General features: G+C 45.4%; 1 protein-coding gene across 2 annotated transcripts; it reads left to right on the top strand.

The window, feature by feature from the left end:
- The first annotated feature begins 3,201 nt into the window (after window positions 1-3,201).
- On the top strand, window positions 3,202-23,819 carry LOC120848097 (UMP-CMP kinase 2-like). 2 transcript variants are annotated; one of them, XM_040220028.3, is made up of 7 exons: window positions 3,202-3,343; window positions 9,095-9,200; window positions 15,108-15,254; window positions 15,958-16,095; window positions 17,031-17,110; window positions 18,524-18,623; window positions 23,692-23,819. In XM_040220028.3, the coding sequence occupies exons 1-7, from the start codon at window positions 3,228-3,230 to the stop codon at window positions 23,728-23,730; spliced, it is 726 nt and encodes a 241-aa protein (XP_040075962.1). In that variant the 5' UTR covers window positions 3,202-3,227; the 3' UTR covers window positions 23,731-23,819. The 2 variants fall into 2 exon arrangements, with proteins under 2 accessions (XP_040075962.1, XP_040075963.1); XM_040220029.3 differs by lacking the exon at window positions 3,202-3,343 and adding an exon at window positions 3,465-3,512.
- The last annotated feature ends 830 nt before the right edge of the window (window positions 23,820-24,649 follow it).

Genomic DNA, 24,649 nt, shown 5'->3' with positions numbered 1-24,649 from the left:
CGATCTCGTCAGGAAGCGGGGAAAATTCCATTGGTCGACGTGGGACAAAGTTGAACAGGAGTTCGAACGGTGATGTCTGGAATCCGGCGTACGGCTGCTGGTTCACTTGAAAGCTGGTTGCCTGGAGATAATCGCTCCAATGGTCGATGTCGCCGTTGACGTTCTTTCGCGCAGACATGGAAAGATTTTTCCGTTGGCGCTTTCGACAAAGCCGTTAGCTTCGGGAGCGTAAAGTGCTGTTAGGGATGCTCTGAATGTGCCTGTCGGCGAAGTGCCGCGAAGCCGAACGAGAGGTTAGGACCCTGTCGTTGTCGGTGATGACGGCTTGCGGCGTACCAAATGAGAGTACGAGCTCTATAAATTGAAGGACGTGCTCGGTCGACTTGTTAGGCACGGGGCGCGTGACAAGCGCGTGGTGAGGTGGAACGCGGTGATAAAATACCTGTTGTCGTCGGTCCTCGTCTTGCGGAGGATTTTGCGCCGCGGCTGCCAGCCTGCGTCTTACAAACGAGAATAAACAAGACGCCGAAGTACCTGATACTTCTAACGGACGCACTCTTCACCAGCGAAGGCAATATATACCTCTCCAGAAGAAAATGAAATAAAAAAGTGTGTTCCTTTTTATGGTATTTGCATCTGTTTTCCAAATTCAAATGACTCCTTTTTTTCACCCCCCCCCCCCCCCCCCCCCCCCCCCCACTCTCTAATTTACCCCTCCCCCCTCCCCTCCCTCTTCCGCGCCACGCCGCCGCCGATCCGTTGATCCCCGCGCCGTCAACACGCCGCCGCCGGAGGTACAAACACCGGCGCGCCGCCGCCGGCGATTTCTGACCGGCGCACAGGTCTAATTCCTCCCCATCATTCCGAACAGAAAGAAGTTAGTTTCGGTTTGAAGTCGGTACCTTTTCTACAACATAGACGGCGGCAGCATTATTTTTCTCCACTCGGTGCATCTGGCGAGTTTGTTTGAGTCCAGTTCTCAGTGCAACACTCTGCGAGTGCGATGCATTCTGGGAGAGAACTCGAACGGTGCCAGTGCGTGTGAAACAGGGGGTAAAGGTGGGTGAGGAGGAGTGGCAAATCCCGTGCGCCGACACCCGGGGTCCCGAGTGAACGATCGCGAAAGAGAGCTACAGAACACGAGAGAAAGAAAGCAACGTTGCCATGGTAAACGCGAAGAGTGTAAACTCTCAGCAATATAAACAGTGATAATTTAACGTTGTAAACTAAATTCTGAGCTATTCTAACGCTTATAAAAAGCAATAAAGTCATTACGCTGCATTAACTTCCCTTCTGTCGAAATCTCGGAAATCTGGTGGTTGCGCCGTTTCGTATTCCTCAACCGTGCCCAGCCGCGCCTCACTGGCGAAGCCGGGTATATGGTTTAGTTTAGCGTTAACGCGAGGCCGCACATCTGCAAGCTATGCAAAAAGAAAGCTTCGAAAGGAACGCGAATATCTTTCCACCGGTAAGTTCGTGGATTGTTGAAGTTCACGAAACTGCTCTGATGATGTAACCATAGAGATCATACATACTAACTCTAGAGGAAAAGGTCCGCCATTTTCCCATACATTCTGGCTGCCGCAAGCGGCGGATCATGCAGGCAGACCCTCGGGGTCCCAAACACGGTTACATCATCAGAGCAGTTTTGTGAACTTCAACGATTCACGAACTTACCGGTGGAAAGATATTCACGTTCCTTTCGAAGCTTTCTTTTTGAAAAGCGCGCAGATGTACGGCCTCGCGTTAACGCTAAACTAAACCATATACCCGGCTTCGCCGGTGGGGCGCGGCTGGGCGCGGTTGAGGAATACGAAACTGCGCAATCACCAGATTTCTCAGATTTCGACAGAAGGGAAGTTAATGGAGCGTAATGAGTTTATTGCTTTTTATAAGCGTTAGAATAGCTCATAATTTAGTTTACAACGTTAAATTATCCCTGTTTATATTGCTGAAAGTTTTCACTCTTCGCGTTACCATGGCAACATTGCTTTCTTTCTCTCGTGTTCTGTCGCTCTCTTTTGCGTTCGTTCACTCGGGACCCAGGATGTCGGCGCACGGGATTTGCCACTCCTCCTCACCCACCTTTACCCCCCTGGATGTAACCGTGTTTGGGACCCCGAAGGTCTGCCTGCATGATCCGCCGCTTGCGGCAGCAGAATGTATGGGAAAATGGCGGACCTTTCCCTCTAGACTCTAGAGTTAGTATGTATGATCCAGTGGTATGATCCAGAGCCGTATATGTAGAGAGTTTGGTCAATGGGAGGCGCGGGCAGAGCCAGGGCGTGCGGCAGACTCGGAAAGAGGGCTTGGCATGCTCTCTTGACCAACCAGAAGCCGAAAAGAATCCCCTAGCGGTGGTAGCGAGAAACAATTCTGAGCCGATCGATCATCGAAGGTCTATGTTCGTATATGGTTTTAATAAGTGCGTAAGAGTGAAGTGTAGTAACTCTTTGTGGTTGAAAATAGGGTGCACGTGTTGTTTCATCATGATCATGCAGAAAGACGTAAGAAAGGAATGTGCCGCTCAACGCTGTTTTGCGCGGACAGAGTGTGACCGCTCTGACGGCAGATTCCCGGCGCTCGGCGTTTGGCGTAAGGATTATGTCGATCTTTCCGCTAGTCGCACTCTTCCACCATCATTTTAGATGAGTGTGATTGAAACATCACGTGTACCATATTTTCAGCCATCAAGAGTTACTTTAATGCAGTTATCAGGTTTGTTTCTTGCGACCACCGCCAGGGTATTATTTCCGGCTTCTGGTTGGTCACATTCGAATTTCTGAAAACGCCCTGGAACACGCCCAGCCCGCTTTCGGCCAATGGCGCCGCTTCATTTGTCTCCTATACTTCCCAACGAAGGCCAAACTCTCTACATATACGGCTCTGGTATGATCTCTATCACTGATCTCAATGACAATTTGTCATTGAGATCAGTGATCTCTATGGTGTGAAACGAACTCGCTATAAACTTTTTATGACTAGGCTTCACCAATATTGCAACGTGCCCGTGCTTACGTATTCTGTACATAAAATGCCCTAAATTAGCGAATATGTATTAAAATATTAACATAATTTGAGATAATATTATTTATACAAGAGGAATAATGGGTGCAGGTTTACTTATGACGTCACAAAACTTTTCATCAAACGATCAAACCTTCGAACAAGGGAACGCGACGACATTTATCATTCAGCAAATTTAGCGCCTCCCTGCGCTGCTGCGGATGTTAAAAGGATTACAAACGTTACGAGGAATCGCATCTTTTTTGCGAACGACGAGCGGTCGCACAAGCTGGTGTCTTCTCAGCCCCGCCACATACTCGTCGGAAAGGCTACTACGGTATGGATTTCACCAGCGATCGCTTTTGCACATCTCTCGCATGGCTCACCACTTCGCTGGACTTTTAATTCACTCTGGCTGCTTGGGCACTTTCCATCCAGCATGTCTGTTCTTTCTCCTCTTTTAGCCGACGGGTTTGGAAGACCATGGATTTCATGTCTGTTATTAAGTAAGCCTGCCTCTTTCTCTTGGCTCTGCTGCGTTTTCTTTTCTGTCTTGAGTTCGAAACATGCCGGCGACGCTTGCTCGGGGCGCCTGCGCGGCAATCGCTGCATGCACTCTGTGCGTTACACGTCGACACCGTCCACACCCTATTCTCACGTCTCATTGAAGATTCAGCATGACAAAACAAGAATACGGGGAAACACAGTAAACGTTGAACGTGCGCTCGTTATGTTGGATCAGTGGGAATATGTTTCTTTAGCTTGGATCAGTGAGAACAAAACCATCAACTTTGATCGTGTGTTTGTTATGTTGGACCAGCGAGAACGTGGTTGTAGTGTTTGTACAATCTAGCTTGATTAATATCAGGACCCTCTACTATGTTACGGTTAAAAAAAAAGAAAAAAAGAAATGGGTCGACAGAATGATGATGAATAACATGCATTACTTTTCCCCCAGTTATTTGCTGTGCTTTATGATTTTACGTTACAATGCTGACGCTTATGCTTACTTCAGCAACTCCATCAATGTATCTTTTTTCTTCTCTCTTGTAAATATCATTGTTATAATATTTTTTTCTCTTGTATACATAGTTCTCACGTGACATCACTTCCCCTATTTCCGCCCATTGGCCGCCATTACCAGGTACCGAGAACCAGACGCGAATGCTGCCGCCACTCTTGTACTGCTCGACTAAGACATCGCCACGGCACATGTATCGTATGTATGTTACAGCATCCACATGCATGATTACAATACCGAGTTTCCATCTTAAATGCAGGATCACTGAAGTAAACATTTCAACTCGAGATTCATAAAATGCATTATGCAAACCGGCAAGGCTCTTAAAGGGCGGAGATTGTTTACCACGCTCGTAGCCCAGATGCTGGGTGGGAGTCCGGTCGGTGTTTGTATCGTCGGTGAGGGTCGATGGTTCACCTGTACATTAAAGGATGTGCTTATACCTGAGGCATTAAAAGCCGCAGCTTCTGAGCTGTACAAATTCGCGCCGCCGCCGAAACAATATTGAAACAAGTGGCCTACAGATACCACAGAGGTTAGGAAGTTCAGCAACAAAGGTAAGAGCAAAGAGAGTGGCAGCGGCTGTGCGTAATCTAGAAAGAGGTCTTTCAGTACCTGGAGCGTGACACTACCAGACACTGTAAAATTGCCCTAGCCGCTGTGGCAAAATGCGCAGAGTGTATACGTAAGTTATTTAAACCACAATTTGAAGTTCATTAGAGAGAGAAAATGTTGGGATGCTTATGACGTGATGCACTGCTTACCAAAATCCATGTATTACGGATAATGCATGTATTCCTTAACGGTAATGAAGCAATGACCACAAACACTGTCATTGCCGAGGTTCTTCAAATTCCACCCATGTATGCGAGCCAGCCGAAAGCTCCTGTGTTCCTGGGACAGCAGTTTTGTGCTCTCAAACTGTTTGTTTATCACTTTCGGCAAACTAGGCAGCCTTATAATTGGCATTTTGCTACACTCCTTTGCGGAGGACTTGCATATGCTGTGGCAACCGAACATTGCGCATATTGGCATTACTGCACCACTATGACCGCAAGTGCACATAACACGTAAATACGAAGGAAGGAAACGCGCACCGATAACGATGCAGCAGTGGCCAGCGTTGCAGGCGGTGGCTTGAAACCGAAACTATGTCAGTACCCGGTGATGGCGGCGACATATCCATAAGCCCCGGCAGTGACGTCCGTGAAAACTATGTATACAGAGGACAAGGCAGTATTAATAAATGAATAAATGCATAAGCATGCCACTGCAGTGCCGAGCCAAATCAAAACCAAAGTGATTGGCATTCATTTGTGTTTCTGAGACCTGCAGTGTGAGAGCTATATTATTCTAGCACTTTATTCAAGGGTGTGTTGAAAAAAAAAAGACACATTGAAAAGTTTTTATTGTAGAAGCGTAAATATCTGGGCGAGTTGGTGGTGCATCCATGTTTCCTTGTTTTGCAGTGGTTCGAAGCGAGTCTATTGCAGGCATCTTCATTATATTTTATTAACTTCCCAATCTTGAAGTAGGACAGTGAATGTGACTGGTGTTGGTCCAACTTTCAATGATCCGCAGTTCATTGAAACCGAGTTCTCTTTTAATGATTCTGACGATACCCAAGTTATGTGAAGCATATTTTGAAGTTATTTAAGGAGAGAAAATGTTGGGATGCTAATGATGTAGTTCATTTACCAAAATCATGTTCGAGACTTCTTGATGCAGGTCGTGCCAGGAATCGAGAATGGTAACTACAAACAGTTTTCTTGCCTCAAAGGAAGACATTCATGTCGCATTATTCTGGCACCCATTCATCTATTATGACGTTAAAGACACCCCTTCCTTGTGCTTTTAAACAATTTCGACTGGCCGAAGCGCTATTGAATCAATAATCAGAAAAGAATACTATTCGGCTTGCACTCGCCAGCATTCAAATAACGTTTCACCTAATTCCCACCTAATGCTTCGCTGAACTGAAAGGTCCGAAAAATCTGGGGAAAGATTATAGCAGTTTTTGGAAGGAAGGATGCATGACAACTGGCGAACTACCTCCACGCTTGCTCTAGTGTATACAACACACACTTTTTTTTTGTTTTCTAATGTACTTCAGTTCACCATCCAGGTATGATGGAAGCTTATTTGAAGCCACACAAAGGCAACTAAGTGAAATTACAGAACACTCTGGTTGCGGACGAGGTGAGAACGACGGGGAGGAGCTTCGGTTGTCCTGCCTCCATTGTAGGCTTCCTGCCTTTGATGGTGCTTCGGCATCTCAACTTTACGTAGTTATTTAGTTTTGCTGATTGGACAGCATAACTGAAGGTACGTAAAATTTCGCAAGGCTGCAATTGCTATTTTTAGACCGGAGAGGCCTTTTATTGAGTTTGCATGTTTGCTTTTTCCCGCCGGTATAAATATAAAGAGGCGTCGCACTACCTTGTAATGCCTGTTAAAGAGCGCAGGTTTCTAGTTGTGCTGCTATAAGTTGCATGCCTACAGCCTAGTAATAAGTTGGCACATTTGCAACAAAACCGACTCGCTGTCGTATAAACACCCATACAGCTAAAGTAATCGGGGATTTTTGACTAGCGGACGTGAGAAGGACTTTAGACTTGCCTACCTTAAAACAGAGCAAGCACCCACCCAAAATTTGGAGGTAATCTTGTTAGGTCCAAGAGTGAAAGTGCAAGAGTGGCGCATGATGAGGTATGCCTCACCACATTGGACCAGCGCACACATGTCAAGCTGCACCGCATTACACTGGTGCGAGTGTGTTGGGCCTTCCTGCTATGCACAGGCGTGCTCGAAGAAGTGGTCGACAAGGGGAAAGGGGAGCATCCTGGTTGGCTAGGTGAACCCTGTAGGCTCGACTGGGCGCTCGCGTGTCCTTTGCTTATATTTCGAAAGTGGGATATGGGTGCAGCCTCGCTATCTTAGGCACGTGCTCTCGTGAACTCGCTGGAACGTTGAGGTCGTTTCACATCAACACTGACTGCAGCAAACACTAGGAGCCATCGAAGCCAATCTAGCGACGAGTGCAGGTCGCGCAACCTTCTGGTTGAGCTTAGCGAGGTCACGTCACGTGATACATTTGAAACTCTGGATTGGCTGCAGTCCGTCCTAAAGCCAGTTGAAACATTTAGTTTGTGTGTGACCGATTGCTTGTGACTGCTTATGACGAGATAATAAAAATTCTGGCTTATCGGATAAATCCGATGAACTTGAACTTGACAGTCGCCGGTAAAATTTTCGTAAATTCTGATTTATCTGCAAAGCTAAAAATTTCAAAGTCACGATGGCCAAATAAAAACCAAGAAAGACGTAATTTGGTATTTTACAAATAAAGATTGTCAGGGCACCGGCCTAGTGGTTCTAAGTGAAAGCCAATTCAGTTTATATTTTTTTTAAATTTTGGACTATTGACAGAAGAAAGTTTCTTGTTTATCTCGTCAAGGTTCGTTCAGTTAGTGGGACAATTAGTACTGCCAATCGCAAGGGTGCCAATGGCAAATGCAGCTGCAGAAATATATTTCGATACAGATGCTTTGTATATAAATTTAGTGTATGTTCTTGTCAAAACACGTTTTTATATTGAAGTAAAAAAAAGGAAGAGCAGGGTATAATTGGAACTTTGAATTTTGGAAAATTGGAGATCTAACAAAAAATTAACTCCGATAAACCCGGAATTTCCAGCGCAAAAATAAACCGAAAAACACCCTCCGTTCACAACAAATAAACTCTGAAAACACGGAATCCTGCGGATGCCACTGGCGCTATCTGTCGGGTGGCCCTGGCCCACTTTCGTTCTGCAAACACTTTCTAGTTTTCTTGCAGATCGTTTTTTTTATTGTAAGCTTCAAATAATTCTGACGCTCTCATGGGCGGCCACTTCTCATATGCGGTGGTTTGATCTCGCAAATACTGCAGAACCTAAATTAGGACCAGAAGTGGGCAATGGATTGTACCAGTGCATCATCTTGTCGAAAGCAGTGTTATGCAGTTGGTCGCACTGAGGCGCAAAACCCTGAACTGGCCTTTCTAGTGAAACGAGCCTGTGTGCCCACTGAAGAAGAGACCAGTGCTGTACCTGAACGCTTTATTCATTTAGTTTATGACCAATACCTTGGGAAGAAATGTTGTCATTGCTATAACTGGCCACTAAGTAAACTGGGTATGGACATACTCTCCGAAAGAAGAGACCTTCGTGATTTGTTATTTTTGCGCAAACTTTTAAATGGCAAAATAGCATGTTCGTGTTTATTATCCGCCATGAGCTGTTGTGTGTCTTCTTGATCTTTGAAGGTCGATGGAACTGTTTAATATTGGTGGGTGCTCTCCCTTCTCACTCACACGAAAGCCTCGTTTAATGGTGTTTCATCATCGTCTGTTATTTTTAAAAGACTTTCAACCTTTCCACTCCGGTGAAGAAGGAAGACCAGTGAAGCTGTACTATGGTGGGAATGAAGTAATGGCCGTCTGCAAGTCGGCATGCCAGTGTGGAAAGGCTCGAAAGGTTGCCGCGATCTATGAGCGACGACGGCAAGCAGACAACCAGCAAACACAACACTCTGGATAGCTACCGCCATCTATGAGCGACGGCAGCAACCAGAGTGTTGTGTCGACATTTCTGTGCGGTCGGACATGATTCTGGGAAACCAAGCCCGTAACAGTTTCGCTGTAAAACTTGGTGCCAGGGTTGTCTTAGGATATGCGGATTTATTTTTATTCTGTGCTGTATTTTTGTGTGTGTGTGTCTGTGTGTTTTGTGCTACGTTACAATGTACCACCGGGAAGGCATGTTCCTGTTGGTGGGCATCAATAAATGAACATAAGCATAATTAAATAATGTGAACTTGACAAGGTCAAAACAAGGTGCTTATTGGCAGTCCTTGTCGTTTGTGTCCTTTTTTTTCGTCCTTGTCTTATTCATTCTATTTATTTAGTTTCCAGTATGAATCAACTACTCCAATCACGAATCGCGGTGCTCTATCGAGCGCTACGACACGACAGTGGTGCTTCGATAATCCTCCGAATGTTGCGTGTGCCGTCTCGTTGCTTTTCCAGAAGAGCGTTCGGCCTCCTGACCATGTCTGGCAGCAAGCCTAACGTCGTGTTTGTGCTGGGACCCCCGGGCTCTGGGAAAGGCACCCAGTGTCAGAAGATTGTGGAGGTACGACGGGGACGTCCCGTCCGCGGGACATCCATATGGGACACGACATCCTGTGTGTGCTGTCACGCTCAGTGTCATCGCTTATTCTGGTAGCCATAGACAACTGATGTCTTCGTAAGGTGACACAACTGCTTGGGAGAAGACCTTTGCAGCAATAGTAAGAGCAAAGTTGTTGTAGTGGGTCCTGTGAGGAACAAGGTAGCAACCTGTCTCATGAAGCCCTTTGAGTTGCACATTTATTTATTTAACATCAAGGTCATACAACATTACATAATTAGTAAAAAATAAAATCATGAGCCATTCCACTTTGCGAAGGTGGACGACCAGCGAAGCTGTTTAGCACATGACACAGACCTGCCTTGAGGAGCGGGAGGAAGCTAAACACACGCGGCAGGACAGCCACCCCTGGGAGAACGGAAGGAAAGGAAACTAGGCACGCAAGCGCTTGGAACGACGACCAAGAGAGGGCGGTGCGAGCGTAGACATGGCCGACGCGGGTCGCACAGCGGCAAGTCTTTGAGAGAACTTTATTATCTACCTGAGAGTCTACTGATCTTGAAAAGGCTGCCAATTGATAACTAATCTACTGAATAGACCTATTGCTAAATTACCCAAGCATCAAGGAGAATGCAGGGAATGGTGTTCCACGTACCGCACGTGCCGGCGTCTGCAGCAGTAACTGTCCTAAAGCAAAAGCTTAAAACAAATGACATCTTGCACATGCATTTGTCAGCGCTTTTGTTTTTGTTATTTACTTAGAATCTTTTATACGGGGAAGGCGTGCGGCGGTGCGAGCGTGAAGTTTTTAGTCACTGCACACGAAAAATCCATGGAACCCTAGCCATAAACAGCTTCGCCGTAAAATATAAAAGTCCCTGGTTTGGAAATTGTTCGCTGATATTTGGGTTCACTTTAGTGATGGCTTTTTGTGTCGATTTTGGCAATAAAAAGAATAGAGAGTCATGTAAGTTCAGCTGGTGTTGCAATGTTTAGTGGATCCCGGTCGACGGCATTGTGAATTATTTTTCAGTTGTCTAGCATCTATATCATAAATTCTGCGATAAATCCCGAGGTAGAAAAACAAACCAATGGATTGTTCTTTTTTTCCCACTCGTTTTGGGGTTTATAGTTTTCTGTTAATTCATCTTTATGACGTTGAATGCAAATATTAACTTTCATTTGCACATGTGACAATACAATTGTTGTTTTTTTTGTAATTTTATTGTTTTCCAGCAGTATTTTCAAACTTTTCCTCTTGTTTTCAAGTTGTCTTTCATTTTTTTTTTTCTAGAATTTCAGTAGCTTTGATGCAGTTTTCTGTAAGGCTTTCTACTTTTTTGCTTTCCGAAAAGTATTTTGTAGTTTGATAGTAGTTATTCTTTTTAATATTAAATACTTCAAATTTTCAACTGTTTTCTAAAAGTTGTTTGATAGACATTCAAGAGGTTTTACATAGTGTTCAGATAGTTTTAAATGAAGCTTTCTTATGGTTCACTCAACGATTACTCAGAGCTATTAGGAATGCTAAAAAAAAAAAAAAAGCTTCTCATAGCTATCAATGATTTTGGAAAAACTACAGATAGTCAGCGTATTAACAGTTTTCCAAGGCCCTTTGTTGTACACTGCACAACACTGTTAAGGCTCTGTTATACTCCGACGTAAAGCGCGCGCAAGTGAACGCTGGCCGAAGTCAGCAACGTCACGTCAGTCACGCCGCGTGCGTCAAAAATTCGCCCTCTTTATACTCCGGCGGCCCTCGCGGCTTGCGTCGGTGAGCCGCCGGCGCGGCGCATGCGCAGAATCTGACTACGAGGGCACGTTTCCTGCGAGAGTGCGCCACTTCCGGTTCCTTTTCGTTTCGAATAGTAGACGAAAATTTTCGTGCTTCTTGAGCGCCAAGTTCGAGCGATGGCGTGGACGTACCTTGCACGACAAAAACTCGCGCTTGCACTGTTGGTGCACCACCTGCGTCGCAAGCGTAGGCGGTCAATGTACATACGGTACATCTTTGACTAGCGCACGGTCTACAGTACTCAAGCTTCCTCGTGTCGTAGACACACAGGTGAGGACGAATACCCTCGATCAGCTTCTCGACCGACCAAGTCCGATTCTTCAAACATGACGGCACACGGAGTGGTGCTCCTGCCGTCTGCTATTGCTCGTATTCGCCGCACTTCCCGCGCGAGGGCTGCTGGGAGCCAGCGCGTGATGCATCCTGGTCCGGCGTCGCTGGCGCGGCCGGCACAGAATACGGCATGCTCCATTTTGGTGTCGAGGCGGTCAGGCTGCGTCGAACGCCGCCGGTCGCTTCGGTTACGCCACACGCCGGAGTATAGAGCGTCGGGCTTTCGCCGACATGACGTCGCTGTGACGCGCTCGCACATGCGCATGCTTTACGTCGGAGTATAACAGAGCCTTTAGCATGAACACAACTTTGGCGCTTTTTCAGGGTCCGCTTCAGAGGGGAGTACTGGGAGAAAAACGGAAAATCGGCAATGGGCTTGTTTGCACTAACAGTGTCGTTGCATGTACATGTCCCATTTGGCCTACGGATCCCCATGTGGCGGGTTCGAAACCCGGCCGAGGTGCCCGCAGTCTGACGGAGGCTTATTGCGGAGAAGGCGCTGTGTAGCTGAGATTTCGGTTGCACGTCAAAAGATCCCCAGGTGGTCGAAATGAATCCTCAGTCCTCCGCTGGGGCGTGTCATATACCCTTCGTTGGTTTGGCACGTAAACACCTTCAGATTTGATTGATTGCACATATCCCATCCATTTTTCCTTTTCTTTGTTTGCACATTTAGTGTATCTTCCATTCTCTAAGTCCCCTGTGAATGGGAATTTTCACAAAAAAGTGGGTATATAGGTTGCACCTTAGTACAAGTTGCACTTACCGTAAAATACCGAGCTTTCTCCCATTCCTCAATAAGCGCCTACCTCCTAATTTTTTTTTACATTCGGAAAATACATAAGGACGTGTCTATACATATGATTGACCTAAGAAGCACCCATCCCCCAGTTTTAATTGATTATCTCCAAATTTTGAGTGGGTGCTGGCTCGGCATTTAATGGTATCCATTTTTACGGTTGGCGCTGCGAAATTGCATTGGCAACCCTGCATGTTTGTATTGAGATGGAACTATATGCACAAGCGGGGGACACTTCTGACGAATTGCAAGAAATATAACCCTCTTGGCAAATTTGCACAGATATTTTTCGTTGCAGCATGCACCCTGTGCCAAATTTTTTTCGCTAAACAAGAAAAACAAAAAGAAATTGATGCAGAAACGCGGTTGCATGATAATTTACAAATAATTTTTCTGTAGCGATCCGTCACAAGCTTGGTTTGTGGTGAGCTTTAAATGAAGATTGCACGAAAAATATTATTTTTCTTTTTTTTAAAGAAATGACATAGAACCGTTCATTACTACTTCAGTTTTCTGGCAAGCTTGCAATTGCATGTGCTGCCCACACGAGCAACACGCACTTGGCGGCCCAATGATCCCAGTATGGCATCGCGACTGGTCGGAGGTTTTTCATGTTTTCTCTCGTTTAGTTACATCTTCGGGGAAGAGGAGCGTGATATTCAGATTCAAGAGATAAAAATACGTCAAAATTCACCTCTCTTTTTTTTTTGTAAGAAGTGTTTCAGTTTTACTTTAATGACGAGATGTACGAAACTTGCTTAGAACATTTCTAATAACGTTTAACAAGATCAAATGAAAGAATGGAGCTTAAAGAAGCATTGTAAGGTAAATTTGCAAGTTATAGCTTTGTTGCCTGTGGGCAACACCAGGCAAAAGTTTGAAAATTCACTCTTTACGTAACCTCTATAGATCACTATAAAACGTTAATAATATCTGCACATACGATAGCCTCAAGTCAACTGATCACATATCGTAAAATATTGTGGAAAGAGAAAAACACTTATTCATATTTTTCGTTGTTTCGCCGTTCTCGGTTGCCGCCTATTGGCGCACCAAACTTCTTTTTTCTCATCAACTATTTGCGTATCTGTTCGCTAGATGGCGCTGTAGTTTCAATCTTCAAGACTTGCCGGACTACAAGATTAAAAAAGTGCAATAAAATTGAAACTTTTAAACAAAAAAAAAATATTATGTGGTTTGTTGCCTGTGGGCAACACTCGTCAACATAGAGTTAATGGTTGATTATATATTTCAAGGCAGTTTTAAATGGTTCTATGTCATTTCTTAAAAAAAAAAAAAAAAAGTAATATTTTTTGTGCAATCTTCATTTAAAGCTCACCACAAACCAAAACCGAAACCCCTCCTGCGCCGGGCAACATTGCTCCTGTGTCACCATCTGCACCTCTAACCACGAACAAATCGTGATGCCATGTGCCTGGCGCAGCTTGGCTTAAAGGCGGAATTGTTGTCTGCTACAATTGGTAGTCTGCTACACTCAACGACGCCTCTACTACCGTGACCGCAGCTTGTGTTTTAGCACAGATGTCAAGTTTTTCCAAGGGCTTGCTTTGAAACCTGGAAATTGCAGTTCAGTAAACCACCCGCGCATATGTCGCTACAGGTTTGTAGAAGTATGCCGTGCTCAACGTCACAAACTGGCTTTCTCGCACGCGATAGATGCTTCCGGCGATGGCACATGCTTGCACGGGAGCACACAGGCACATGTGCGTTCTATGAATCACGTGGTCATCAATGAGCACGCTGCTAGTGCTGCCTGTAGGCTCTCCTTAAAATAGTACAAAACAAGCAAACAAATCTCCCCATTAGCCCCGAGCACGATGTATGCAGCACATGGTGGGCTGCGCCGACACGGTGGTATATAGTGCGCTGTTGGCTTTGCCGTGCCTTGTCCGCTAGGATTAGCAGATTTTAGTAATTTCGCGTTCCTCAAATGTTGTTTGTCAGTTTCATCAACTGTTAGGTGGAAATAGATTGAAATATGTGACGTGTGGTGTTTTTTGGCGATACTAAAGACAACTGCATTGTTTTCTCAATATCTAAAAAGAACCAAAGTTGCCCTTTAAAAGGCCACTAAAAAAATATATATATATATATGTTTTTTTTAAAGTCTGGTTGGGACATGCATGTTAAAAAATAAATTTTACATGAAAAAATTTTTTTTTTAGAGCAGTATTGATGGCGCGAGGTGAGATTTATATGGTAGCCGCATCCTTTCCACTTGTTTTCTCTCTCGGCATTTCGGTTGCATGGAGGAGAGGTGGATTGGCTTGGCCATCATGCTGGGGTGGAAAGAGTGTATGACCATCCTCTGACGTCATGGAGCTTTGCATGCTGAATTTTAAATAAATCTCGCATTGTCAATATTCCTCTAAAGAATTATTTTTTCACATAAAAGTAATTTTTTGACACGGGTGTCCCCACCAGACTGTTTAAAAAAATTATTTTTCTTTTCAGTTCCCCTTTAAAGGGAATGTGCGATCGCAACCGGAAGTACTTAATCTCTTGCGCTTGTTACGTCGAGAGAGCCTTTGTGTAGACAGACGTCATTTTAATTTTGGTATATGATCTCCCGTTATTAACTAAACCTTTCATGAGCCTATGTACGAAACTGCAGCCCGAATTTCGCCAGTGTCAATGGCTGACATCCGTAGGTGCTGCGTGACGTCACAAAACACAAAGGTTTGTTAAGGTCCATCTCAAAGGAAAAAATGCATATAAGTCATACCGTCGTATAAAACACACCAACACAAATAATAAAAAAAAAATAGATTTATACATCGGAAAATATGGCGAGTGCAAGTGAGTGTTGTCACATACAGTGTTTTGTCACATACGCTAGCTTAGCGCCCTTCTGTACAAATGGTGATTGACCGAGCGGAAAACTATGCTCGGTGTTCTAATCTCAAACCAAATGCTGGGACTTGGCACAATAGAGAACCTTTGTTCTCTCTCCAACTTGCAGAAATTTGGCTACAAGCACCTGTCAGCGGGGGAGCTGCTGCGAGAAGAGCAGCGCACGCCGGGTTCGGCGTACGGCGAGGAAATCGCAACGCACATCAAGAATGGAACCATCGTTCCTGTGGCCATCACCTGCAGTCTCCTGGACAGGGTGAGTCTGTGGGTGACCCTCAGATCGACGTGGACCTTAAAGCACAGAAGCTTCACTTTACAAAGTGGAAATTGTTGTTTCCTTGCCATTAGGGTGCGTGAAATGCTTCTTTGACTGGTGTGTACCGCTTCCTATCCCGCCCTTCCATCTAAAGTGGAATGACGTCCCAGATGACAATGCATCGTGTCGTTGGATGCTGTGGTCCTCGCAACCGATTCTGGACGTCCCGGCAAAAAATTGAAAGACGTTTACAATCCCCTGTAACGACAAATTAGAGTGCAGCTCTTGAGGAGGAGGAGGGCAACTCGCAGCAGAACGGGCATCTCCCACATCCACCACTGCCGCCGCAACACCGCCAAGAACGCGGCCAACAACGACGCGGCCGACGCCGACGCGGCCGACACCGCTGATGCGGCCAATGCCGCTGATGCGGCCGACGCGACAATTCTATGACTTTGTCGTGCGGAAATCGAGGGAACACGTTTGTGGATGCGTTGAACGCACCAGTTAAAGACGTGTTCCAGACACCATGGCCGCACTTACGAGGCTCTCCGGGATCTACCAGAACCTCGTGGCGGCACAGGCATCCTTTTTGAGTGTCACCTGATCCAGTTTCGCTAGACTACCATGCCACGTCCCAAGTTACGACTGCCTTTGGCATGCTAGTACATTTGTAATGCTGTTGTGCTCCATTGCGTTTCAGGCCATGAAGAAGGACGGGACTAACAAGTTCCTGATTGACGGCTTTCCCCGCAACAAGGACAACCTGGACGGCTGGAACGACGAGATGAGTGACAAGGTCCACCTCCAGTTCGTGCTCTTCCTCGAGTGTCCCGAACAGGTGAGGTTGTTGCAATGTCTCTGGGGTGGCGCCGACGTCCTCTCAGCGTCCGCGGGACTTTTGTCAAACGTTAAAATCTCCTGAGGATTATATTCGCTCGTAGGTTGAGTGTTATTACGGAACACATCTATCATGAAAGGCAACCTATTCAGGGTTGAGTAGTTACTTTCGGAGGGCACCATCCCGTGTAGGAAAGCTACAGTGAGAAAAGCGTTGTATAGGAAGAAACAAAAACATTAAAAATAGTTTAAATTTTGCCTTCTGGCACCCCATAAATTTATAACCCTCTATATTTGGGGTTAGCAAATATGTATGAATCCTGTGTATGCTCGGTGTGCATGCCCCGATTAATTATCTCTCTGGAGGCAATAACGCACCAAATAACTCCGACATGAACTTTTTCACTGATATCGAAAAGTCCAAAAAAAGTGTACTGTCGAGACCGGTTATAACGAAGTCGACTGTAACAAAATAGCGGCTACAGCGAAGCGATCACGATTTCCCATTCCCTGTTGCACTTTGTTATAACCGAAGTCGGTTATAACGAAATAGCGGATATAGCGAAGTGATTCCCGATTCCTGTTGACTTTGTTATAACCGGTCTCAACAGTACAACCGTTATATACCGCGGAAGTGCCCCCTTTGTTCAAGCGCCCACTATTAACATTTTCCGAAATTGGGAACACTGCAAATTATATGTAAAGTGCACGAATCGACCAAACAAATGCCCATGTCTAGGTTAACCCATTTTTCAGGGGAAGTGGGGTGGGTGCTTCTCCGGTATTATACAGCACTCATGATTACTTGCTTGTCATACTTCTTTTTTCTTTCGCCTAATGTATGTGCTTTTCCCCTAAGGCTTGCCAGCTGTTGGGGGGCACAATAAAAACATGCTTGATTCACTGAAGCAGTTGCTGTGTTGCGTTGCATGACAGACGTGCGTGGAGCGGTGTCTAAAGCGAGGCCAACAGGGCAGCGGCCGCACCGACGACAACATGGAGAGCCTCAGGAAACGGTGAGCTTCCGTGTGCAACTTTGATGATCACTACGACGCAGTAGGACCTTCTTGATACGTTTCTGGGGGGCCCCGGCAAACAGATGTACGGTCCAGAAAACGTGACGACCGATAAAGCTTTTGGAAGTCTGTACCCGAGACGAATAGACTCTCATGTAGGTGAACCCTTTGATGGTTGTCGCTGTACATGCACGGCAGTGATTACAGATTTCAAAGCACCAGTTTAAATATGAAATTACGCACGCCGCGAGAGGCGGTGGTATTTGTTACGTCTTTGGCGAACCATAAAAAACCATAAAAGTCGTATTTTTCGCCCACAGTGTGCAAAGAAACGAAGACGATAGCTGTAGGACGGTCGCGTTATGTAGGTGGAATGGTGCCGTCACTTACCTGAAAACAGAGGTGTGACGTGATTAATTCTCGTAGCCGTCGTGGTAGGCATCGTGGATGCCGCCGACGACTGTCACCAGTGATCCGTGAAGTGGGTAAGCGCAGTGGAAGCTTCTAAAACCATCCAACATTACGCGTAGCGAAGGGCTACTGTCGAAGTTTGATTTCACATAATGCGAAGAATGTTTGAAAGTAACTCTTTTGAAGCAGACGACACAGGCTTGCTCCCTGCGACGTGCAGTTATTGTGAGGCAGCGAGGCACACCCGACAAGACGTGCCCGACTTCCCTCTCCTCGCGGCAGGAGGGAAGGGAAGAAGGATTTTTTCCCTTCTTTGAGCGCGCGGCAACGGCGGGAGACAAAGCCTGCAAAGTGTCATACATAAAGCTATAGCTTTAAAACGTTAAGTTTGCATGGTGTTTAGCTTTGCTGGGCTATTTTTAATTTTCAAATTAGACAGTGAGTACAGTGAGGCTGACTTCGCATACCGGCTGCCCTGGCGGCAGTGCCAATGGGAGCACTGGCGCTTTCAATTCAAACTTCCAACGCATTTTGGAATTAAGTACAGAGGATGAGAGCTCATCATCCGACGGAGAAACTCTGTAAAGTTAGTAATCTTAAGCCGCTGGAATGTTGCAGAAGCAGGTGTGCCAAAATGGAACCGAATTGAAGAAAGGTGACAACTTTTTGCCATCAATATTTTAATTTCATGCTTCTAAACCAAACAGCTTGCAAGCCCGGTATGTGCACATGCTAGATAATTAAGAAAAAAAACCTGCGCATTGACTTTTTCTTTGCACTATATTTTTGGAAACCAAAACCCAACTGCAAAACATTGTTTGGAAAAAAAAAAAAACTCAACCGTCAAAGGGTTAACAAGATGTTTTTGTGGTAATCTTTATTAATTTAAGTTTAGTTTGGGATGTTCCAAGTTTTCCGCATTATCGGATGTACACCGCTACCACCCTTCCGAGCAGAGTTAGCGGTGTCGAAGACGGAATGTAAAAGAATCGATTTGTGCAGGTTCCGCACGTACACCGAAGACACGCTGCCCATCATTCAGTACTATGACAAGATGGACCTAGTCAAGAGAGCAGACACCAGCAACAACGACCCGGATGAGGCGAGTTTTCAGCGCCGAATTTGTTATAATTAGGAGATTGTGTTTTCGGTGAATGCCGACGAACCCCGAAAATCGACCTCTGAGCCGGTTTTGTCAAAGTCGAGGAAATTCTAGGAACTCCCGAATTGGAGCGGAAGCTCCCATTTTTTCTGGAATTCTAGAACGGGAGGCATTCTCATCTACAAATTTTGCAATTGACGGGTTTCATGACATGTCCTAACCGATCCCCGCGTTATCACTTTTATCGACTGCGCATCCCATATGTTCAGATATTGTATGCCCCAATCTCCCTAAAACAATGGTTTACCAATTTGACTAAAACTTGGGACCAAATTTCGAACCATGTCTCTTTTCTCCTTATCTCTCCTTTTCCCCAGCCTGTGCAAGTCTTGTCCCCACATGGGGAGACTAATAGTATGGGTAGGCATGTGCTCTTTCCCGTTCTCAGCACTAAAACAACAAGAACCCATTTTATTTCGCCTAAAAATGGATCACGGAGGACGCTATACAGAAGGCTCGCAATAATTCAAACTCGAATAGTTTGTACCCCTGGTTAATTCAAACAATTAAAAAAAACTTGGTTGTCCTGCTATGTTTTTAATCTGTTCATAAGCCGCTTAATTCCAACGGCCTTTTGTGTAATTCATACTTTTTTCCGAGCACCGGTGCACTGCAGAGTGGTAACACCCAAGGGGAGCTTGCTTCCGCGGGTGATGCTTCTCCACTGTGCACCGGTGCTAGGTGAGAAGCACACTCAACGGGGAGCTACGAAAGAGGGACACCATGCAGAAATTTCCACAGCAACTTGCACGGACGCTGTGTCGTGACAGCATGGCATAGGTCTACGTCGTAGCGTTCACGCTAGTTGCTATGAAAACTACTGTGCAGTGCTCGTTTTCAACGCTCGTGCCTCCCCTACTTAATAGTTTACGTTTGGCAACTTCTTGGCCTGATGGACAAACTTAGATCTTCCTACATTCAACTGGCATCTTTCAGAAGCATGAATCACCAACTAGCTCAGTATTGACGATGCACGACGCTGCCTCTGCGAGCCGAGGAGCACGCGCGAGGAACCTTTTGTGATGTCATGTTTTCCCTTCACCTTTTACTGCCCTCTTCCGCTGCCGCAGAGGAGCGTGGTTTCAGTACAACTTCAAAGGCATTTTCCTAGGTGATGCGGGCATGAAATAGCCTACTTTTTGTGATATTTGTGGTGCTTGGAGTCAGATTAAATAAAATCAAGTACTTTTCATCAAATTTAAAACCACTTCAGCTTCCCTTTAAGGTGCTGACACTCCAAAGTTGTTTTTCTTGTCTAAAACAATACAAAGTGTAGTAAGAAAAAAAAAAAAACTGCATGCACAGGCACCTTTTTGTTTTTTTCCCTCTTTTCACCTCCTCACTTCTTTTTATTTATGATATAATCGATTATCAAATTTAGAAGCTTTGTGACTGACATTTTTTTCATATTTAATAACGGCATTCGTAAAACATGTTTTTAATGCAATTTCACACACACTATGAAGTCCTTTCTTTTGAAATATTGAAAAATCAGAGTCCTAAAGTGATATCACCTCCTGACTTCCTCGGAAAACATGGCAGCGCTTGGTACCTGTAGCAGTGAGAGGATAATTCGGGAGCCGGGGAATTGGACAAAGTTCTCTATGTTAGGCAGACTTACCTCTCGCGTTGGCCGTTTTTCTTCGTGCGATGCGACCTGCTGCGGAAAGTTTGTCGGAACGAAGAGCTTCCTGCAGGCAGATTGAGGCTGGTGCCACAACTTCCCGCAACAGCAGCCTCGACCGAGGTGCCATTTGAACCCCCGACGCTCTAGAGACGTTTGGGCTGACCTCATAATCCTCGTCGACAAAGCATCGAGAACAAATAAAGGACTTCGATCATAAATCCTCCAATAGTCCTTTAGGAATTGCAGCTAGCCATGCTTCCTTCCCTGACGCGCTCTTCGAGAACCTGTGCAACTTACTTTCGGTTGTAACTCTGCTGGGGCAGCCTTTCACGCAGCACCGGTGCGACATGGCCCCTCACGTCGCTCACAAAAGTCCACTGCGCATCCTCCTCGGCCTCACACCGTTTCAAAGAATCTGAGATTGCAGAAAGGGCCCTAAAAGAACTTCAAACTTGAAAGTGAAGCGTCATCTGCTCCCAGCGACAGGCGGAGAAGCGCAGTTTATTGCGGGATACGGGAGAACATGACACTTCCGGTTTGGATGGTTCGGAGGTGGGAGAGGAAGTTGACTTGCAGGACGACTCAATCTTTAACGTCACTGTTCTGGTACCGATTGCACGGGAAGTTCAAATTCGGCTCTTAAATTGTTTTTAGAGCGCAGCTCTTAGGCGCCCGTTTCCGGCTTGAGCGGCGTCGGCGTCGGCGTAACCGTAAGGTCACGTGACCCCGGTGACGTCACGGGACCCCATGAGGTCACGTGACCCCCCTGAGGTCACGTGACACCCCTGAGGTCACGTGACACCCCTGAGGTCACATGACACTGTGAAGTCACGTGACCCCGTGAGGTCACGAGGGTCACGTGATCAACCTCACGGTTACGGCAACGCCGACGCCGCTCAGGGGGAATAGTAGCAGGCGGGATGAGGAGGTGAGTAGGAGGGAGGAGGGGTGTACGCTGTTCTCAGTACCCTTCCCTCCTCCTCCTCAAGAGCTGCGCTCTAATTCGCTGTTACAAGGAGTTGTAAACGGCTTTTATTTTTCTTACTTCACAAATCAGGCTACGCTACTCGACAGGCTACGCTACTCGACAGAGGCATGCGCTAACAATAACTCCTTTTCGATCGCACAATAATTGCTTCAAGTACTCTTTTTTTCCGCGAACATTAACTGATTGGAATAGCCTTTCTGAAAGTGTCGTTATGCAGCCATCATTGTCTTTATTTGAATCCCTTCTAAATTAGTTTTGTCCCTTTGAAAAATATTTGTTCTTTTGTTTCTGCGACTTGTTTGCTATTTTGTATGCCTGCATGTCTCGTCAATCAAGTGTATACCCACCTGCTAAAATCCCTTTCAGGGATTGCAGTATCAGAAATAAATAAATAAATAAATAAATACTGAGTTCTCAAGCCTCGAATTTTGAGGGTAATGTCCAGGCATCATTTTCAATCATTCCGGATAACAAAAAAAAAATATAATATATATTTTGACTTGTCAGTGCCTTATTAATTTTGTTTTGAGTTGCCATGTGCTGTCTAAACAGTCCACGATAAACAGCATTTTTGAGGTATAAATTATGTCCTACATTTCACAAATGTTTCAAGTGAGGCATATCTGCTAATAATCAGTAGGCCTATGTAAAGGAAATCATCAAATATCTGCTTTGTATGTGTAGCCATTCATATGGCAAATCGTAATTTTATCTGACATCCTGCTTAGATAAATTTCTGACATTTCATACTTCCGATAATTCAAACAAAATTTGTGACTTCCTGGAGTTTTAATTAATGAGAACCTACCATAACCCCCTTTGACTGCCAAGAATCTTTTTTGCTGGTGCACGCCCCATGCCAGTGGTTATTTTTTGTATGTTGAATGCAAATTTCAGTTCCAGTAACATAGTAGCATGCTTTATAAAATATATTTGCTTATCAAAGACGCATTGATCTAGGGATACATTTATCTAGTGCAAGAATGTTGGCTAAGGATCTTTCTTTTTCAAAAAGCGCAGCTCTTAGGGGCCCGTTTCCGGGTTGAGCGGTGTCGGCGTAACCGCACGTTGCATTATGGGACATTTCCCATAATGACGTCACGTGTGACGTCACGAGGGTCTCGACGAAGGTCACGACCTTTACGAGTGATGTCACGAGGGAGGAGGGAGGGAGGAAGAGGGCAGAAAAAGGAGAGGAGGAAGGGAGGAGAATGAAAGGGGGAGGAGGAGGATGGAGAAGGGGGAGAGGGATAAGGAAAGTAGGAAAGGGTACGGAGGAGGAGGGGCGTGCCCTTCTCTTTATATCCCCCTCCTCCTCCTCCTGAAGAGCTGCGCTCTAATTCGGCATTACAGGGATTTGTAAACGTCTCATTTTTTTACACCAGCTTACTGGCACTAGTGGAACCCAAAAATACCCAAACGCAATGCCACTGACCAACAAGCGTCTTCATTGCGGTGGAATTCCAAGAATAACAGCGGACCTTTTCATTCAGTCTCTCCTTCGCAAAACTTGATGGCGCAAGTGCGGGGGCTACGCCGACAATGTGATCCCCGGGCCTGCATCATCAAGCCTTGCAATCCCCACCGTGACAGTATTTCAATGCGGCTCACGCAGCGGACACGAGCACTGTGTAGGCATTCGATTTGCGTTCGTAGCAATCAATGCCTCGACAGGCATCTGGGTAGTGGCTCGTGCCCAGTCGCCAAAATGCCGGGAATAGCCGAACCGTAACAATGCGTGGAACTCGGCGTGTGGCTATGTTAAAAACATTGACAGCATATAATCGGCTGCAGATCGTGTGGCCGCTTGTTCTGGCTCTGAGTTGAGGGGGTCAACGGTGTTAGATTTTTCTCGATTTTTTTTCTGCAACTGCCGCTGCATGGAACAAAAGAAAAGTGTATTTCATAGGTTTTGAATGTCGATAAGTAATTCTAAGCTGTATTTATTGAAAGTAAAACAGATGTTGCATCCCCCCTTTAAAGCCTGCATGCCTCCAACCTTGGACATTTTTTTCGTGCTGTATTTTTTAATATGAAGTAGTACCCTCAAAAATGGTGCCTTGGCCTCGCAGCCTGAGAGAATTCTTTTTGGGTGACCTTACTCCACATTTTCTTTATTCAGAACTAACTCCCTCATGAAGTGTGAGGTTTAACAACAAAAATTCTCTATTTCGGGACAATGAGAAAGCAAACCGAAAGAAAAATTGCCTAAACACAAATCTCCCTTGCCAAAAACAGAGGACACGATGAGACCAAAAATGAAACCCCGTCACGAGTACACTTGGGCGCGACACTCAGAGGGATAAAGTGTCTTGCCTAGATTTATGTTCTGCACCATCGGAAGAAGGTTTCAGCAACAATTCCTAATGCCCGTCCCTTCTTTTCCTTTCTAGGTCTTCAAGGGTGTTGCAAAACACTTTGACTGCCTCTAGACTCTGTAGCTGGCTTCATCGCTTGTGTATAACCTCTGCATCTGGATGGAATTGTGGAAGCTGAATCTGCACAAATACTGAAATTCGTTTTTTTTTTGTTTTGGTTTGCTTTGTTTTAGTTTTGTTTAACATGCCAAAAACCTTTTATTTTCGAATTTTTTACATGTGCACTTTTCGGCTAAAGCTTTCGGTGTGTCATTGTCAAACCCAGGAAGTGCATTTGCTGCGTGGCATTGAGCCCTTGACCTTTGAATCTTTTCGCTTGCCCATACAGAGTTTATTTTTTTAGCAGGCTTTTAGCCATAAGTTTTCGGAATGACTATACATCTAAAATTCAGTATAATTACTATTTAAATGACTGCATTAGTGTAGAATGTTTTCAGGAATCATACTGGACGGTAATTTGCCAATGTAAAAAATATTGAAGACTTGCCTCTATACAGAGTGTGTCTTTTAAGCTTTACAAATTTGTTTAAAAAAAAGCCTGGAAAGCTACACTTACGCAATTTTGGCAGGTGAGTTATGCGGCCAGGGGGACATAGTATAGAGGGCTAATCCTAACGATGGGTCGGCCATTCAGAAACTTGCTAAGCATCATTGAAAATCACTAAGTCAACTCTTTAGGAAGATATAAGACAGGGGCAACATTCTAGGGCGTTCTGTAAAAACGCTCCATTTAAACGGATTTTTAGGTTTCGGTTTCTTATCGGGGCACATCTCTGCATCCGCGGTCCTGCTCCCCATTGGCTGAGACACTTATCATGCGTGCGCCATACTTCTCTCCACCTTGCAAGGGGGGCAAGGGGGTGGCTTTGCATCTCAGCCACTGGGGAGCAGGACCGCGGGCACACAGATGCACTCCAATAAGAAACTGAAACCTAGAAATGCGTCCAAATGGAGCATTTTTACTGAATGCCAT

The sequence above is a fragment of the Ixodes scapularis genome, unplaced genomic scaffold (assembly GCF_016920785.2).
Source record: "Ixodes scapularis isolate PalLabHiFi unplaced genomic scaffold, ASM1692078v2 PGA_scaffold12__126_contigs__length_90152505, whole genome shotgun sequence".
NCBI lineage: Eukaryota > Metazoa > Arthropoda > Arachnida > Ixodida > Ixodidae > Ixodes > Ixodes scapularis.
The sequence above is the reverse complement of the archived record's forward strand: the minus strand, read 5'-3'. Positions and strand labels throughout refer to the sequence as shown.

Coding starts and splice junctions, on each gene's coding strand:
- LOC120848097 (XM_040220028.3), top strand. CDS start 3,228: ATGTTAAAAGGATTACAAACGTTACGAGGAATCGCATCTTTTTTGCGA. Junction 9,201..15,107: donor AGTGTCAGAAGATTGTGGAG/GTACGACGGGGA, acceptor TCCAACTTGCAG/AAATTTGGCTACAAGCACCT. Junction 15,255..15,957: donor CCTGCAGTCTCCTGGACAGG/GTGAGTCTGTGG, acceptor ATTGCGTTTCAG/GCCATGAAGAAGGACGGGAC.